This window comes from Sinohyriopsis cumingii, chromosome 12, assembly GCF_028554795.1.
Source record: "Sinohyriopsis cumingii isolate HCF-2022 chromosome 12, ASM2855479v2, whole genome shotgun sequence".
Taxonomy (NCBI): Eukaryota; Metazoa; Mollusca; class Bivalvia; order Unionida; family Unionidae; genus Sinohyriopsis; species Sinohyriopsis cumingii.
In genome coordinates, this window is record NC_142972.1 from 17,617,747 (window position 1) to 17,636,864 (window position 19,118).

The 19,118-nt window shown below is 34.6% G+C and overlaps 1 protein-coding gene across 1 annotated transcript in view; it reads right to left on the reverse strand.

The window, feature by feature from the left end:
- The window catches only part of LOC149786038 (E3 ubiquitin-protein ligase rnf213-alpha-like), a 269,011-nt gene that overhangs the window by 163,656 nt on the left and 86,237 nt on the right, over positions 1–19,118 (reverse strand). The window contains exons 26-30 of the mRNA XM_089978107.1: positions 16,215–16,424; positions 11,304–11,470; positions 10,595–10,817; positions 8,313–8,546; positions 6,175–6,284 (exon numbers count right to left, since the gene is read on the reverse strand). Of these exons, the coding sequence (XP_089834233.1) occupies positions 6,175–6,284; positions 8,313–8,546; positions 10,595–10,817; positions 11,304–11,470; positions 16,215–16,424 (944 nt within the window). The remainder of the gene's footprint in view (positions 1–6,174; positions 6,285–8,312; positions 8,547–10,594; positions 10,818–11,303; positions 11,471–16,214; positions 16,425–19,118) is intronic.

Here is a 19,118-nt window from a genome sequence, read left to right on the forward strand (position 1 = left end):
TGGCCACTGGTTGTGGGGGGGGCGTTGAAGAGGGGGACTACTGTGCCACAAAAAAGGGAACTGTGATATCTGTTCTGTTAAACTGAACTTTAACCATTAACCATGTACCAAAAACAAAAAGGGACCAGAGATATTAGTTTCATAAAACAATACATGCTATTAAAAATAGAAGGATTTACAATAACATTCAGACTAAAAAAATTACTTCATGAAATCTGTAAATCTGTAAAATCTGCAAAATTAGAAGCATGTTCCACCATATTTATTATTTGACTTACTGGATTACACAAAAAGGGACTGTCACTTAATGTCTGACAATAGTCTGAACTAATGCCACCATCTAAACTAAAATGTGAATGTTAATGTAAAAGCGTTTACCAGCACCTCAGCACAATAATGGCTATGTGGTGCTAATTCAAAATAAGTCCATAATGTAAAAATGCACAAAGTTTTCAATGTAAACCCTTCCAAATAAATATAAACATGAACCACTACAAGATAAAATACAAAGGTTATGATGTTACAATCCTAAAAATGTATGTAAAATAACATTAAAAGGTACAAAATATAAAATCCTTAAAATTACTGGGTTAAAATTAGTTATACACCTGCTTTCCCTCAAAATGTCCAAGATTTTCTCATATGGTACAACAGAATGTTTTTTAATTGAGTTCACATAAAAAAATGTTTTGCCTCATAGGGTGGAAGTCAATACACTCAACAAGAATGCATTCCACTGTCAGATAATGCAGTACATCTACAGACAATGCCCAATAAAATCCCAATGTGTAAAGTCTCTATCCTAAAAAGTGTTGTGTTGTCTAACAAGCACATCTGGATCTGATCTCATCAAATAATCAGTAACTTTGCACATCTACCCCAGAATATGAAGTATGTTGTTTATCATTTGAGTTCAAAGCTGACCATGACATCATGGGTTTGGTTTCTTTGAGCATGAGAGTGGCTGACAAAGCCAAAAATTTGTGTTATGAACTGTATGTGACATACTAGACAGGAGATCCCAGTTGGGGTTGCTTGATCAATAGAGGACATGCTGCAATTCCAAGATTTACACTTCTTGTACCTCTGCAATTCTCCTCATTCATCAGTTCAGTCCATAACTCCAGCATGGATGTGAACATGACTGTTGGAACAATCCTGTTTAAGGTCTTCCCAACAATCATGGCCAATGCTGAAGTGTTTCAAAGAAATCTTCAACGAAGCATTTCTTCTAACTTCTCTGAGTTTGCTTTTCCTCCTTCAGTTCATGATCGAAGATGTTCTTTGGCAGTTGGTCCTCCAACATCCTGGATATATGACTGCCCACTTTCTCAGTTTCCTTAGGCAGCTCATGTAAAAGTTGTTCAACTTCTTAACATATGTATACCATCCTGGTTTCACATTCATACCACAGGATCAGAAACACAATAGCTTTGTAGACTTCAATTCTGTTGGTCATTCACTGTGATGTTGGGCTCTATGTAGGGCTCTCCAGGTGCACAAAGTAATTCAGCAAAATTCTGGCAAGGATTTTGTAAGCTAATGATGGCATATCATGGGACTCCATGTTGCATATCTGACTGTACAAGCTGATAATGGATACATCATTGTATTGATGGGGTATAGTTTTTTTGACACCACACAGACTGGAAGAGTTCAGTCAGTTTTGTTGCCATGTGTGAGTCTCTTGCTTTGAAGACTTCTGCTGGTGTAGCATCTGCACCAGGGACATTGCGATTTGACAGCCGTTTAAATGCTGTCTCAGTTTCAGTCAGCACTGAATGATCAGCAATAGATATGTTGATTTTTTTACTTGGGCTGTTGATCAACTGGCTCCTGACTGATAGATGATTGATGATTCAGTATTTTGCTGAAGCGTTCTGCTCTTCTTTGTAATATTATTTGTTAGTCAGCAGTGTAGTGTTATCAGCACTCAGATCTGTGGATGTTCCTGATGTCTGTGGCTTGTAGATTGTGCTCAAAGCATCTAGAAGTTCTACATATCTGCATAAGACTGAATCTTATCTGCCTTATTGTTAATCCATCTCTCAAGTTTGTACTGAATAGTTAATACTGCTGAAGGATGCCTTCTTAAATGATGAAGTGCTGTCTTCTAACCTTTTGGAACTATGTTTCTCATTCAGAAGTCTCTGTATGGCAGCATCATTCTTATCAAACCAATCTTGATGTTTGCACGTGGTGGGATTGAGGGTTTTGGATGCAGAACCTCTGAAGGATGCCTAGTTTTCCTCAATCTTACTGGCATTTTGTATCATTTGTTTCAAGTTGACTGAAGAGCTCTGCAACAAATGCCTGTTTCACTCTCCTATTTCAATTTGGAGACATTGAGATTTCTGAGTCAAGTTTTGCCTTGTGGTCATCTGCTAGGGTGAATTCAGATATTAAGCTTGGAGATTATGTGCCTGTATTCATTTTGCACTTCTCGTGGCTTTCATCATATGGACATCCTGCCTGTCTCTTCTCCTGACAATGATGTAGCCAATGAGATGCCATTGCTTGAAACACAGGTGCATCCAAAATGTCTTGTGATTCAGCAAGCAGAATACTGTTGGTGAATAACAGGTCCTGATCAGTGTGACTTTAAATAGGGCTGCTCAGTCACTTAGGGAACTGCTGAGTTCCACTGATACTCTAAAAAGTGAGCGTATTCCCATGAGTAAGCCATGTGCAGGTCTGTAGCTAAAGCTCCCAGTTTATTTGCATCTACTTTGTTGCTCACCCACTGTCACAGGATTTGACGGTGTTGGGTAAGGGGAGTAGGATAATGTCATGACCTGCATGTGAGCTGGATTTAAGTGACAGAAAGTTAAACACCATGACTCTCTTATCCAATCCTGTCTGAATCCAGTCACAAGACAATGTCAAGATGACTAGAGACAAATCCAGATAGAGTGGATTTGCCACCAGGTCCTACTGCACGTAAGCTGATGCCCTACACTGTCCACAACTCTTGCCATCTGCCTTCACACGAGAGGGATGAGCATATCTGCTGAGCTGCCTGATCCATTGGAAAAAACTTTCCACAGGGAGTCAGGTGTACCTGTCCACTCTAGGTCAAGAGTCACAGGAAGTAGCATTTATTGTTATCTATGGTAGTAGGTGTAACCTGACCTAACATGAAGTATACGGAGAATTGAGTAACATTACTTTTGCTGGCATGAATCTGGGACCGATCTGATCAAATAATTCCTAAATTTGCACATCTACTGACCACCACCAAAATATGAAGTATGGGAGAAGGTGTGTAACATTACTCATGCTGGCAGGACAAAAGTAGATATGCAGCTGATCTGATTGCACTGTCCCCTACATAGGGATAATAAGCATAATAATGAAATGTTTTGTGGTTCTGGTAGGTTGGGCATTTTGCACCACTGCAACACTTTGAATGTTATCATACTGAGGCAAATAGAATAAAGTGCTTTGCCCAGAGAGACATCATGGTAGCTGATGCAATGGTGGGAATCAAACCCGCACTCTGCTGGTCACAAGGCAAATGCTTTTAATCACTTGAGCAAATGTGGCTCCTGTATGTGCTGTTTCTTGTAAGACAGAACTTCTTTGAACTGTAAAATCCATCTTACAATGAATCATACCAAGCCAATTATTAACCATGAACTTGCACCCTCTTCCATCCTCCAAGATGGCTTTTCAATGGCAAAATATGGGATGCAAAAGATCCTCAACATTGTAATTAAATGCTGAAGGTAAACAAGAACATTGCGAATGATAAATAACATGTTCACCATCAATATTTTCTTGGGCCATAGTAACCTTAAATTTGAGCTAAAGACCTCCAAATTAGGCCATTGTATCCTACAGAGAAAACCATCAGTAGGGTTTGGTGAAAGTATATATGAAGAGGGATCAACTTAATGGTGTTCATTGGTATGGTAGCACATAAAAGGGTTATACATACATAATGACATGGCAAAAAGAAGTAAACTATCATGACACACTTTGACAGTGACTTGACCTTGACTGAAATGGATTTTAACCTGCACCTTTCTGGTAATGCCTCACTTGGCACTCAGCTTTAAGAGGTTAGTTTTAGGACTGGTCAGATTGGTGTCAGGATAATGTGACTGGGTGGGACATGATGTTACACGTCTGCAGCATGATGCCCCGGTACTAGACATCAATATAAACTGCCACACTGCTGACATGGTAGTGATATGACTAAAATTGTTAAAGCTACATTAAGTTCAGTTGACTAACCAATTAAGCACTATGACTCCATAATAAAAGCAATGAAAACAAACTGTTCACAGCCAGCCAACAAGCTGGCTGGACAGATGGATGGAAGATAATATTCATTGATAAAAGTTGTCGAAATATGGTTGCCATATTGGATGTCTGACTGGTACCATTTTCAAAATATCCGTCATTAAAACTTTCCGTAAAGGAGGAGTAGTGATAACAAAAGTACTCAATGGATATCTGAGGAGCACAGTTTTCATTAGTGACCAATGATACTGTAAAAAGTATTGCAATGGAAAGCCCATGTCAATATGACTTTCCATTCAGGAGGAAAGGTGATAAAACAATTTACAAGCTACATGAGTGGCACCATTTTCATTTGGGACCAGCATGATCATGGAATGAATGTTTGTGTAGTTTCATGACAATCCTTGAATTTTAGGAGAAGCAGCAATAACTAATTTGTGCTAACTGATGGATGGATGATGGGCCATCACACGAGCTCTTTGCTCTAAAAATAAAGAAGAAAAAAACCTTGATTCTAACAGAACTGCTTATTAATCCCGTTTAGTTTACTGGAAAAGAAAAAAATGAAAGATATTGACCCACACACACATTTTAATCCACTGTAATGAGAATAGGAATTGACTGCTTTGTCTCCCTTTGTATGCTCTCCAATGGTGAATATAAAAGAAGCCTACAATTACATGTTGGATTGATGCAATGCTGATGACCATTGATTTAACAGATAACAAAGTGATTAATTAACTCTGCAACTCTCCACTAAATTATGTTTTTTCTTTATCATTACTGTTAACAAGCTTACAGCTCACTCATATATATATATATATATATATATATATATATATATATATATATATTATTCATTCATAGCAAGCAAATTTTCTTTTTTTAATGATCAAAGATATTGGCTAGCAATATGTATAGGTGGCACTATACAGTTTCGCATTTTGCATAGGGTTAGGATTTTAAAGAAAAAGAATGTCCCCGGCTTTCCTCACTGGTTATACTGGCTATTTAAAAAAGACCTTGTATATCTTAGGTATAATGCAAAGAACCTTTAATTCCCTTTATTTTGGTGTATGATTGATGGGTGTACTATGGGTTATAGAGTATACAGCTTGGCCTTACTTCAAATGTACATCTTTCATAAAAGTGCTAGCTCTACTTGGTCATTTTCACTTCCTGAACTTCAGAAGTAAATTGTATATAAAAGAGCCGATAACATTTTTTACATTTTATATATTTGGTAATTCATTCATTGCACTTTCAGAAGCTGGTATTGTCTTGTCTGGCAAAATTCATTTTCCCTATTTTAATAGCTGCTATGTATAGTGTACTTTAGACTAATTCAGACTGATTTTTTAACACAAGGGAGCAGTCATTTTAGTTAGCAGTGTGCTTAAATCATGTAAAATTTCCAAAAGTACCATATCCAAAATAAATATCATCCACATTACATTAATGTAGCATAGAGGTATGCAAACATTCTCTCCTCTGTGCATGTTTTAAATACGAACTACTTCACCTTACATACGTCACTCTCTCAAAAGTACATATTATCTGGTGAGCGCCACCATAACAGTAGTGGCTACCAAATGACTACTCAAGTGTCTAAGAATAACTTGAATTTTCTTTATCATAATGTTATCAGTGTCTATTGATTGGCAATGAGAAAATATGATATTATTTCACCCCAATGAATTATCAAGATTATTTCCCTCAGAAAATCCAGTAATTCACAGTCCAAAATAAAAGAGAATGTTTATAGTGAATATTAAGTTGAATTTTTTTTTTCCATCATTACTGACATCGAACAGGTCAAGTAGTTAGATTTACTGCTTTATGGAGCAAGTAGTAGCAGTTCTGGAATTATACATAAATTGAAACTCCCAATTTCATGATCTATTCTTTATAAACAAAAATACTAACTCTGCAGTGTTCATAAGTTCTTCCAAGTCAGGAACCTCCCTCTGCACCAGAATTCCACGATTCATCTTAGCAGGGTCCAGAGCCCAGTTGGAGATTCCGATAAAGGCAACCTGTGGAATTTTTTATAAAAATAATTGTACAATTTTAATGTAGGTTGATAACATGAAAAATTTTGTCCATAATTTTGGAAGAAATTAATTACCTAACTAGATGTTTTGCCCCAAACTACTTTTCACCAGATACATTAAATTTACATTAAGCTTTTTCTCATTCCACCATAAAATGCTTCAGTCAAAATTTACAGAATTACAAGCATGTTAAAGGCAAATCTCCGTAAGTACCTATTCATTTTCAAATACCACCAAGGGAAGTTTTAACCTGCAAAGGGCATGAATCTTCATGCAGAAAGGAAAACAATGTAACGATCCTATAGGATGGATGGCACAATGTTTAGCATATTACCTTGTACAGGAAAAACCTGCCTTGAAAGACCACAGCTATGAGAGACCCAATTCTCAATGCATGGATTTATTAATTAGATAGTGTTTAAAACCCGTCATAACAGAAGACCTGCCCTGTCATGAAGAACCCAGAATTACAACTCTCATGATTTTGACCTTTAACCTCTGAGAACAAGAGACAATTAGAAGGTGCCTCAGTTCAAGTGAAGACAACCTATTAAGTTCGAAAATAATTTGATCCAAGAGGCCCAAGATGGCATAAGATTGCTAACATGTCAGACAGCTACTTAAAAGTCAGGTGCAGGAGCAACTGGCTAATATGACTCAGTAGAATACCTTCAGCAAAAATCAGATATGGTGGATTATATATGTTATGAGAAAAATTTCTTGAAAATTTCTCTATATCTGGTGTCTTCAGATATATTTGATGGTACATTTCTATACACTGAACTTGGTCAAATTCTGTTGAAAGATGTTTAAAAAGTCATGTAAAGGTTTGTCTATTTTTTTTAAAGGTTTATTATTTTAATATTTGATGCCAGACAATGTTCACACCAAATTGCATCAGAACATGTTGAATGGTTCCCGAATTTTTGTGGTTACAAGAAACAATCACTGAAAATGTCATGCCAATTTAAAGGGCCATAACTCTATCCACAAATGGATTACTCAAACAACACAAAAACAAGGCACACCCAAGTATACACACTAAATTGCATCAAAACATGTTGATTCTTTGAAAAGGTCTGTGCTCGCTACAAGGATCTGCTTGATCAAAAAAGGGCAACAAGTCAATAAAAACTGGATTTGAACAGATGAAGTCTTTAAATAGCACATCTACAAATTATAGGCAATTCAACTACCAAAAAGCATCCATTCATGTGTAAGGATTGTGGAGTTTTGGTGTTTACTAAAAGTGAGAATGGATAGACAGATGGAAAAAGTGATATAAGTGGGAATGGACAGACAGATGGAAAAAGTGATTACTATAAATGAGAATGGATAGACAGATAGAAAAAGTGATTAATATAAGTGAGAATGGATAGACAGATGGAAAAGGTGATTACTATAAGTGAGAATGGATAGACAGATGAAAAAGGTGATTACTATAAGTGAGAATGGACAGACAGATGGAAAAAGTGATTACTGTAAGTGAGAATGGATAGACAGATGGAAAAAGTGATTACTATAAGTGAGAATGGATAGACAGATGGAAAAAGTGATTACTATAAGTGAGAATGGATAGACAGATGGAAAAAGTGATTACTGTAAGTGAGAATGGATAGACAGATGGAAAAGGTGATTACTGTAAGTGAGAATGGATAGACAGATGGAAAAAGTGATTACTATAAGTGAGAATGGATAGACAGATGGAAAAGGTGATTACTGTAGACCTCATGCATCTTGATTCTGGGCCCTGATGATACTACTGACTTGAGAGCTGCAACATGGAATCAACTACATGTCCATTTAAAAAGATACAAGTGGAGGCTGAAAACAATTTCATTATTTGCATGCAAAGTATAGATACATGCCACAAACTTTTCTTATCTTTCACTGCAACAGCTGAATCAGACTTGACATAGAAGCTTATTACTGTCTGCAAAAATGCACTTGGTTGAATAGAAATTGTGGCAAAAATATGCTTTAGTGTTAGATGAAATAACATGGACCTGCCTTTTTGTATTTCTGTGGTTCCTCATCTCCTTGGCAACCATCCTCCAGGAGAGGGTGAAGTGTCTTCAGAGGCATTCTGGGACTGTCCTCTGCAAGTCCAACTTCATCCAAAACAACCACTGACACAAATCTGTCCAGGTCTTTATCTTTCTGAAACTGTGCACACTGACGGAAGGTTCCCACAATTCCATCTGGTGTTGACAATGGGCTACATTGAAATGATACCATTTGTACCTAAAAAAGAAAAACTGAGAATGAAATTACATTCAAGGTAAAATACCAATTCAGAAATAATTTCCAGAACAACTAAGTGTCATTTCTGATAAAAGCTTTTTCATGATACATACAGATATTTCAGCAGGAAATTCAAGGCTTTTCAAGGAAAAAATATTAATATTCAAACCATATAATTAACCATGCATAAACTTAGGAAAATGTTGATTATGGTATGTTGAGGCCATAAAATATCAGGAATTAAGTAGTTCATTCTTAAACAAGAATTTAGAAATATTTTTGTTCATTTAAACTAGACCCAGGTAAGGACATGGTACAGCAAAAGTGTCTTTGGGATATGGTGTCTGAGGTGCAGTCATCTCACCTACATCAGTTTGGGAGTTATCATTCCTATCTGCCAGTGTTTATAACTCCTCCTTGACTTTATCATGCTTAAGAAAAATAAATTCATCGCTACTGTCAGTATTTCATTCATGTATGCTATTCACATTTCTCTTGAGAATTATAGTTCATTTACTCATTGATCTAGCTAAGGTTATTGTAGTCCTATAAGTCCCTAATTATACTGATGGTTGGGACTTTAGATCTAGCTAAGGTTATTGTAGTCCTATAAGTCCCTAATTATACTGGTCGTGGGGACTTTAGATCTAGCTAAGGTTACTGTAGTTCAACAAGTCCCTATTTATAATGGTGGTGGGGGCTTGAGATGTAGCTAAGGTTATTGTAGCCCTGTAAGTCCCCAATTATACTGGTGGTGGGGACTTTAGGTCTAGCTAAGGTTATTGAAGATCTTTAAGTCCCTAATTATACTGGTGGTGGGGACTTTAGATCTAGCTAAGGTTATTGTAGTTCTTTAAGTACCTAATTATACTGGTGGTGGGGACTTCAGATCTAGCTAAGGTTATTGTAGTTATTTAAGTCCCTAAGTATACTGGTGATGGGGACTTTAGAGCTAGCCTAAGGTTAAATGCACATATGGCTTCAGAAGAGTTGACAGATACCTTGGAACTAGTAAGTACTCTATTTTTTCACGGATTTTAACTCAAAAAAATTAACTGTATCTTACAAGCAATTTTCTGCCATTTCAAGCAATATTTAAAAGCAACAGGGCTAAATATGACTTATTCTGAGACTTAGATTCTCCATTTATCGTGATCGGAATGTAAGTATTACAGTTATGATCCTATTAACTGTATAACATAAAGCTACCACAGCTACTGATGATCTTTTGAGAAACACAACACATAGTTTATACGGTGCTTATGTTTTGTTTTTGTTTGAAAATATGTTTCTCATTGCAAAGCACTTGACTTTTTATCTGCCTTAAAGGTCCCATCAACACCATATCCATTCATTTACATAATGTGGTACTTAAAATCCCAAATGAGGCTAAGTAATAATGAGCATGTAAATGACCCAACTGAAAGTAAGTGACCCAACACTGGATTCAAATTTCAGAATGGCCAGGATTCTAGGTTTTTTAAATTTTGTTATCTTTGTGGATATTCATCACAGCAAATTAATGTTTGCTCAAGAAAATACACTTGCTTCAAAACTGAAAAACCTTTCAAAGGCTACTAAGCATTTTCAAACGTTTTTCCAGTATTCTTTAGAGCCAAACCAAAATTCAAGCACTTTTCCTGGTAACCACCAAATTCAAGCACTTTTCCTGGTAACCACCAAATTCAAGCACTCTTCAAAGTAACCACCGAATTCAAGCACTTTTCATGGTAACCACCAAAAACAATTTTCATGGTAACCGCCATATTCAAGCACTTTTCAATATTGTCCAATCCCAATTTTAAAAAATCCATATTAGAGATATTCCAAAACATCTAAATGAGCTGATAATGTACATCTGATACATAATGAATTATTCATCAAACAGCAAAGAAAAAATCTAATGTACAAACATTTTAACAGGTTCAAAACGTTGTGTTGTAAACTGACTGTTTGTACGAAAACCTATACAACCAATAAAATAACAGCTTCACTGTTACTGGGATGAAGTTTATATTTAAAAGAGCTTGAATATTCAAAGTATATGCCTGTTTAAATTCTCTAAAGAGATCCTTGTGAGCTGCATTTCCCTGCATAGCATCAGCCACAATGGTTTTGGCCAGAGATTTGGAACTACCAGGTTTTCCCACCAGGAACAGAGGGATCCTCAGCTCAATACTAGTGACCATCATAAACACATTCTCTTTAAGAGCCGTGTTCCTGGCAATGTTCTTCTCCAGCTGAACATTTTCTAGGAATACATCCTGGCATCTGTGAATAATAATGTTCATATAAATGACTAACATATACTGTATTAATAATCATGTCCCCATTACCTAACACAGATGGCTCCATGTAAATTTGCTGAATAAAAGCAAATGCTGGACAAAAGATAAGACCTTCCACTATTCAAAACAATGTCACATAAATTATACAGGTAAATTATATTACTCAGTTCATCTCAACAGCAGAAGTCACTGAACAAAGTCAAATTTTGCATTTTCTTTTAAAAGGGATTTCTGAGAAACATTTTTCACTATTACAATAGTGAAGTTTTGATAGAGAATTAATTACAATTGAACAATGCTGCACAATTAATGTGTACATCCAAAAATATTAACATGGAAGATGTAGAGAAATTCTGTCTGTCTTAAATTACTCAGCCATTTCAACCTCAATTCTTAATATCTGATGACTGAATTAGAAGAAAATGATGACTGAATTAGAGGAAAACAAAATTCCTTTAACTCAACTTACATGGAAATCTCCTGTTCAATCTGATCAGGTCCATGTGGGAGATTGCATGGAGCCCTGAAGAATGGTGCAACATGTCTCCTGTACTCCCCTCTGTTCTTCAGGCAGGCATGGTAACACACTCCAAGAGCAAGGACCAAAGACCTTGTTATGTCATCCTGGTCTTGGTTCTACAAGAGAAAATTAAGGCATATCTGTGTTACAATTTCAAGTGTAGGCCAAGATACTGAAAATGACATTTGAGTGAAACATACAAAAGTATGCAGCAAGTTGCAGACAAGTGAGCAATATAAAATGTTTATGGCATAGAAATGTGAGGCAATCAAATGATTATGAAAAGTTCTTCCATTATGTCCCATTATAACCTTGATCATTCTTAAAAAAACATATATACATACATACATACATACATATATACATACATACATATATACATACATACATACATACATACATACATACATGCATGCATGCATGCATACATACATACATACATGCATACATACATACTTACATACATACACTTTACTTCATGACATAGAAACAAGTATTCTTTATTATCAGCAATTAAATGTTAAAGTTGAGACTATTGCAAAATCTCTAACAATGCTGACACAAGTTTCTGTACAACTCTTTGCAGTATTCAAAATGGTAAAAAATTCTTTATATTTCAAAATTTATTCTTCTCCACCATAAAAAATACTGCTAAAAACAAAATATTTTGTACACAAGATGTTGCCATCCAAATATTCATACAAAATTTGAATACATGTCTAATAATAATAATAATAATAATAACTTCATTTCAGACTGAAGTCCACACAAAAAACAAGCAATTTCAAACAATATATTATAAAACAAAATCATTAACACAAACATTTGCTCCAATTATCAATTATTAATCAATTATATCAGCATGTACACTGAAAAACTTGATTTTTCTTATTATTGCTGTACCAGTAATGTCATTTCTAAATAAATACACTCTCTTTTTAAGCAAAATGCAAAGGTTACTGGCATAGCTGTTCACAAACATTCCTGATGCATTATGGTACCTACTTCAACCTATTAAAAATCTAAAGCCATTGTAGTAACAGACTTTTAAACGTGTCATTGTAGAACATGAAACATTGGTCCAGACAGGAGCACAATACAAGTTCACCATTTGAAAAGCAATATCTTTACGTCTGTAGAATTTGTTCTAAAAGACCTAAAGGCTCACAAAGAGAATGATACTGTCTTATATATTACTATCACATAACATAGTAATAATAATATTGACTTTATTTAGCAAGGGTACTCAATTACAAGAAGAATCCTTTCTTGAGACCCTACATTGTTTACGCTATACATGCAGACTTAAAAAAACAAATTTCATGAATTTTCCAAAATAATTCCAGGGCCATTTCACAAAAATCAAGGACCACAATATCTTGCATTGTCGACCATTTATTAATCCTAATTGTGGCATGGTCAAAACAATATTTTTAATTGATGCTCAGCACTCCATGAAATTTTAAGTTATCAACAATTTTAACTCCACTGTCAAAAATTCCATGACTTTCCAAAAGTTTACAAGGTTTTGAGAAATTCCTTAACTTTTCAAGGCCCTTCAATTTTTTTTAAATTCCAAAACTTTTCCAGGATTTCGGGACCCATGGGAACCCTGAATATATCTTTATGTCACTGAGAATGTAGTTACTTACTAGTGAACTTAAATACTAAAACCTTATATCTTTTAAAATGTTCCCATGGTGGCTTTGGTAATATGAAAGTGTAACAATCAGATCACCTTGGTGCAAGATATCAGGTAGATAGAAGTAGATTTTCTGAACTCTGTCACTTCTAAGGAAAGATTATTTAATGTACTTGACAAATGCTGACATAATTCATTACATCATTAATAATGTCTTTATGCTGACTGTATATTAATTAACATGGCAATTTTTAGAGTCTTAGCAATTTTTTGTGCTTGAAACAAGAATTACCCAAAATTATATTACAGTAGTCTGGATGGATGTTCCCAAACCAATTTGTTTTAGGTTTTTATAAAATATGACCCTATACTGAAATGGAATGAACATCTTGATTTTCTAATGAAGCAAAAGATACAAATCGAAACTTTCTAAAATTATCTAATGTGACTAGCTAGATTGTTATCAGTAAATACATTAAATAGTTAGATTCTTATAAATAAATACACCAAGAATTTTATCAGGACTTAATGTTCAAACTGTCATTAAAAAAAGGACAGAGACCGCTACTAATCTTTTTTTTATGAGCATAGTTTTTACCATATTGAGAATTTTTTTATTTTCATTACATAATACTGTGTATAGTATTTTGTATGTTTTTTTCAAGTCAGTGTGAATCAGAGAGATATCTACACAGATATCAGTAGAAAAAATGAATTCCTTTCTTGAGGGTTAAGTCACTGATAAACAGGACTAACAAGCAAATTTAGCAACTTTATTTTCCCCTCCCTTCAATGACAACATTATAAAAGTTTACAATCATGAACTTTGGCTATGACCCTTCAAACATATGCATAGTTACTTATCAGACATTGAAAGTAAAAAAGTTTCACTTCCCTGATCACTTAAGGAAAAGTGCAGAAAAGTGTTTAAAAAATTCAACTGTGACCTTGATCTTTAAGATACAGCCTTGATTGTGATACAAGAGAAGCATCCAACTGAACTTTTATTGAGAAGTTTTAACAGCTTTTTTAATATAAAGCTGAAACAAAAGGAACCTTAAAATATTGAGCTTTATTACCCTGACCTTGATAAGACCTCAACTGTGCCATACAAGAAAACTTCTAGTGACAATATGCAAGTATACCAAGCTTAAATGGATGTTTCTCAATAAAGATGACTGGGATTCAAATCCAGCATTGAGCAAATTATTTTTATTTCTTAATGTGCTATTTTAATTTGAACTGGGAAGTAGAATCATGTAACTGTTTCTATTTTTTGAATGAATAATTACAAAACACAGCAGAACATAAATGGTAAATCACAGACATTGCATGGGATATAGTAAGAAATCACCTACTTCAATCTCTTACACTGTACAGTACATCCTGCTAGCCAATAAGTTTGAGCATAAAATAAAAAAACAATTGCTTGATACGAGTGAAAAACAGATGCAATCCTTTCATAATCTTAAATCTGACCACCAGTTAATATCCCAGATATTACAGAAACATTTTGTTTTCCTACAATCTCAGAAAAATATTCTGTACTCTTGGCTGCCTAGGATAATAAAAGGGTAGAAAAAGCAGCCAAAACTGCCTTGAGTCAACTGTTTCAAAGCTGAAGACTGCATATACTGACTTTAAAAGTTGTATAAATCAGCATCTTCAGCATACCTTCCAAAATATGTGGAATAAAAATTCACAAACAGGCTTATGAAGAACAAACCCATTATTGAAGAGTGACATTCCTTGTATAGAAAAAACTTGAAGAGATGAGGGGGTACTGAGACGATTGTGCATCAGATAGTACATGACTAAAGCATACCTCATGAGGGGTGAACCATGCTCTGTCTGCTGACAGTGAAGCACATTCCTGTTTAATGTGTCAATTTCCATTCTGAGACAGAAGTATTTTGATGTGAATTACACAAGAACAAACCACCAGAGAAAATCTTAAACTTCTTAAGGAAATGCAGTTTATACAACACATTTTAATTATTGTTTCAAGAATTTTACATGTGTTATCTGTTATTTTATACACATTTTACAAAATTTTAACATTGTTATAATATATATTTGTATCAAGTTGTACATTTTATCTTTTGCATTTACTGCAAACACCAAATCAATATTACTCATTCTTGACTGTGCAACATCCATCGACATAGAAACACCACTCAGCATCAAGACAATGCACGAATGCATAGGTTAATCCCAAAAATAACATATTTAAACAATCAACAGACCATGTCATTACATCTTGAGTACTTTTCTGCTATTTTGTTGCTTAGCAAAATCTGCTGCTTGCAGCTGCAGATCAGTTTTCAGACCTGCATGTCTGACAATGTCTCACAGAAATGCAGATGAAAAAAAATCATTTTCTATGCTTAGAAAAATCTGACAAAATCTTCAGGGAAGTTTGAACAATAGTATCATCTGGTCACTAATGAGTACCAAGATGAACACAAAAGACAATCATATTACATTAAAACCCCTAATGAACTAATGACAGCAACAAAGAATGCATCTAATTAAGATTGTATTCCGCTGACCAAAAGAAATTTAAAAAAGAAACTTGGTGTATACCTTGTTAATATCCATGTGGTTGTGATTAAGTGAGCATGGGCACATATGTGTGATAATATCTGACAATGCTAAGTCTACCAACTATTGTTTATATGTAAGTATAAACAGATATGTCATTTACTTTTATTCAGACTAGAATTCCAAGTCATTTTCTAAAAGGTTATATAAGTAGATAACATAATCTCAATTGTATTATGTCACTGTTTTGGTCATGTACAATGACCCCCTTGGGACCCCAAACACAATTTTGAGTCTAAAAAAAACCCCTCAAAATTGTCTGGGAGGTTAGCAGGTACAATGTAGCTTGAAAGTCATGGTCATCTAAGACGACTTTACAGCAAGTCATAAAAAGACTTGCTCAACTTTCAATCATATTAAGCTGAGGAGATTATTGTGTTTCTGTGTTATTATTAATTCTGTTCACAAAATTTGGATCTCAAAGTATTTCAGTCTGTCTTTTTAATTGTCACAAAACCTGCTGTGAACCAGTCAATAATATGAGCATATTTATCTGAAATCATCAAGTTTTGAGTCTCCACTCAAATTTTAATATAAATTGAGAACTAGTAGACTCAGTCTTGTGTTAAGTGTCAAGATTCCTATACAATATTATGTTAAACTTTTCCTCTCACTTGAACATCATCTTCAGCTTCTAGCACCTCTTCTGAATCCTCATCTTCTTCAGTCTCCTCTTTCATGCTTCCTTCATTATCCGCAGAGAATGGTTTAATTTCATCCATTCTGTCAAACAGAGTTCTTCCCTCTTGACTCTGTGCATAGAGCCAGCTCATTACATTTAGAACACGTTCAACGTCTCGTAAGGACACAAAGCTGCACTCATCCTGGAAATGAAAGTGCATAAACAATCACTTAAAAATCTTGTTAAATTCATACAAAAGCTTTATGAGGTCTTCACTCCTAAAACCTGAGTGTAATTAATAATTACACGGCTCATCTCTATGAAACTTTGCAGTAGCTATTGCAAACATTAATTACCACTGAGAAAATAAATTCAGAGTCAAATGATCTTGTCTTCAAAAGTCATTTGTTGGGTGCTATTTGTGTTAGAATTATGAAAATAAATAATTGAATGCCTCTTTCTTAGTACTACACCTTTACAAGCAAAAAGGGTCACTGTGACCTACATTGTTTGATTTTACTAAATATTTGTGTTCATTCGTGACCTCATTGATTTGTATATACTCTATACACCGTACCTTTCACAGTAGGTCCCTTATGACTAGATGCAGTTCGATGTAGAAATAACTGAATATTAAATTGTAAACTTTCCATATTGATGATTTTAGAAAGTATATTGTGATATGCTACCCGTAAGATGGTAAGAATCTATTCTACATGTAAATGATATACAAAAGGTATTAGATAAAGTGGACTGCATGCATTTCATGTGAGACATTAGCTGTAGTGGCTAATCTAAGTACTTACTAATGCGTGAACTATGTATCTAATAGTGGTCATTCTGGCTGTCATTCCAATGGTTATTCTAAACCTATGACTCTCAACAAATAAAAGAAGGCTTGAAGGGAATGACAATAATAATATATTCTAAAGCAGATTTATGAACAAAAGTTTTTCTTCAAAAATATAAGAAAAAACCATTATGAATCTGTGATTTTCATAAACTCATTGTTGATTGTTTTATGTCTTTTATGGGCAAATTTATAGCCACTATTTTGCTCATGTCCTGTTAAACTTATACTGTTCATGCTAGAACCATGTGACTAAATGAGTGCATGCATCTTTATTAGTATCAACCAATTATTATAAAATGATCATTGTGACCTATATTTTACATTTTATAGGCTAAAGTTACAATAAGCTTATGTGTTTAGCGCATTACCATACAGCTTTTTTGCAACATGTATACATACTGCTATACAATGAAAATATGAAATTTGATGAGGGAATGCATCTTGATGAATACTTCACCCTCATCACAAAAATTAAACAAAGTATTGAATCATAAAATATAAGTCATAAAGACCTCATATTTCACTATGGGTGTTGTACTTAACAACAAGCATGAAGGCCTGATGATTCTTGATTAAATGAAAAATCCTAACTTGAAACTCTTTTTGCACTGGTGTGGTGGTAATCATCAGGTTTAATGATTCTAGCAAGAACAGTTAAAATACAAAATTTACCTGAAGCATGAAATGTGGGTCACAGTGACCCCAATTTGTTCGCCACATTTTCTTGTGCCCACTTCTGAACTATATTTAGGCATATTCAGTATGTAACTGACATTCACAAGAATGCATTTGATCTATAGCAGATACAAATGTTATTGACATTTAAAGACCAGTCAGTCCCTGGATTAAGGCATTTCACTATGCTGTTCCTTTTGATGCCGACAATGGTGACTGCCAATACGGGGCCCTAAACTATAACCACATCCTGAGGATATCTTTCGAAAGGGTGGCACTAACTGTAACAATGAAATTTCTATCTTTCAAACAACTGGATGTAAAGCGCGAAGACAGCCCCTTAGTCATATCACTGAACAGGTTATTCAATTATGCCTTGACAATATGATGCCCTAAGGTACACCTGTATCCTAAGATAACGGTCAGAATGGTGCTATCTATCTTTGCAATGAAATTTCTCTATTTTAAATAACTGAATAAAAAGACAGGAAGCCCCTTAGACATACAGTTGAACAGGTTACTTGTTATATCATACTTCCAAGTCATGTAGTAAGTATTAAGTAAAACAACATGCCTACTATTTCTTTCTTTATACAAGCTTCTCTAATAAATGTTTAAAGTCAGATTAAAAGATCTTTTGTATTTCTTTGGCATCTGAATCCACAATGAAATTCAAATTTAAAAATTTTTTTACTGGAGGAGTCTGTCATTTATCACTTATTCCACATTTTGGGAAATACAGTTTGTTAATGTTCTTAGATTATACTTTGATGTGTCATTATAATTACTACCAGGTTTAGGTACTAGTAATATCACCATTACTTCTCACCATAACAGTGTTTAGTTACCAGTTCCCCAAATTTTACTTAAAATGTTTCATGGTGTAATGAGAGCTGTTAGTGTTTTGGAAGTCGGTATTGGATATCATCTAACCCAGCCAGTGTCTGAAGAGCTTGACCATGAAAGTGTTGTAGTTCTCTGAGAATGAAGAGTATATTATAACCCTGATTTTAATTTAAAGATCTTTCCCAAGTTTTATTTACACTGTGAAAGCATTTTTTCAAGCATCATTAAACCATGGTTTGCTGAAAGAATAGGAATACTATATAATGTGCCAGCAGATCTGGGTCTATGTTGTTTGTTCTAATGATTACTCCCAAAAAACTGCACAGACTCAGAGCTGCTGGCACAATATGTGGTAGAAGATCTGGATTTGTCCTGTGTCCAGCTAGACTCAACTTATAAGCAAGTAAATATGGAATCCTAAGTTTTGGTATTCTATCTGCAGCAAACATTATCATGGTAGAATGTTACTAAATATAAGTATCAGATTTGCTGTGTTTTTGAAATGATCAGCTGTCAAATTTT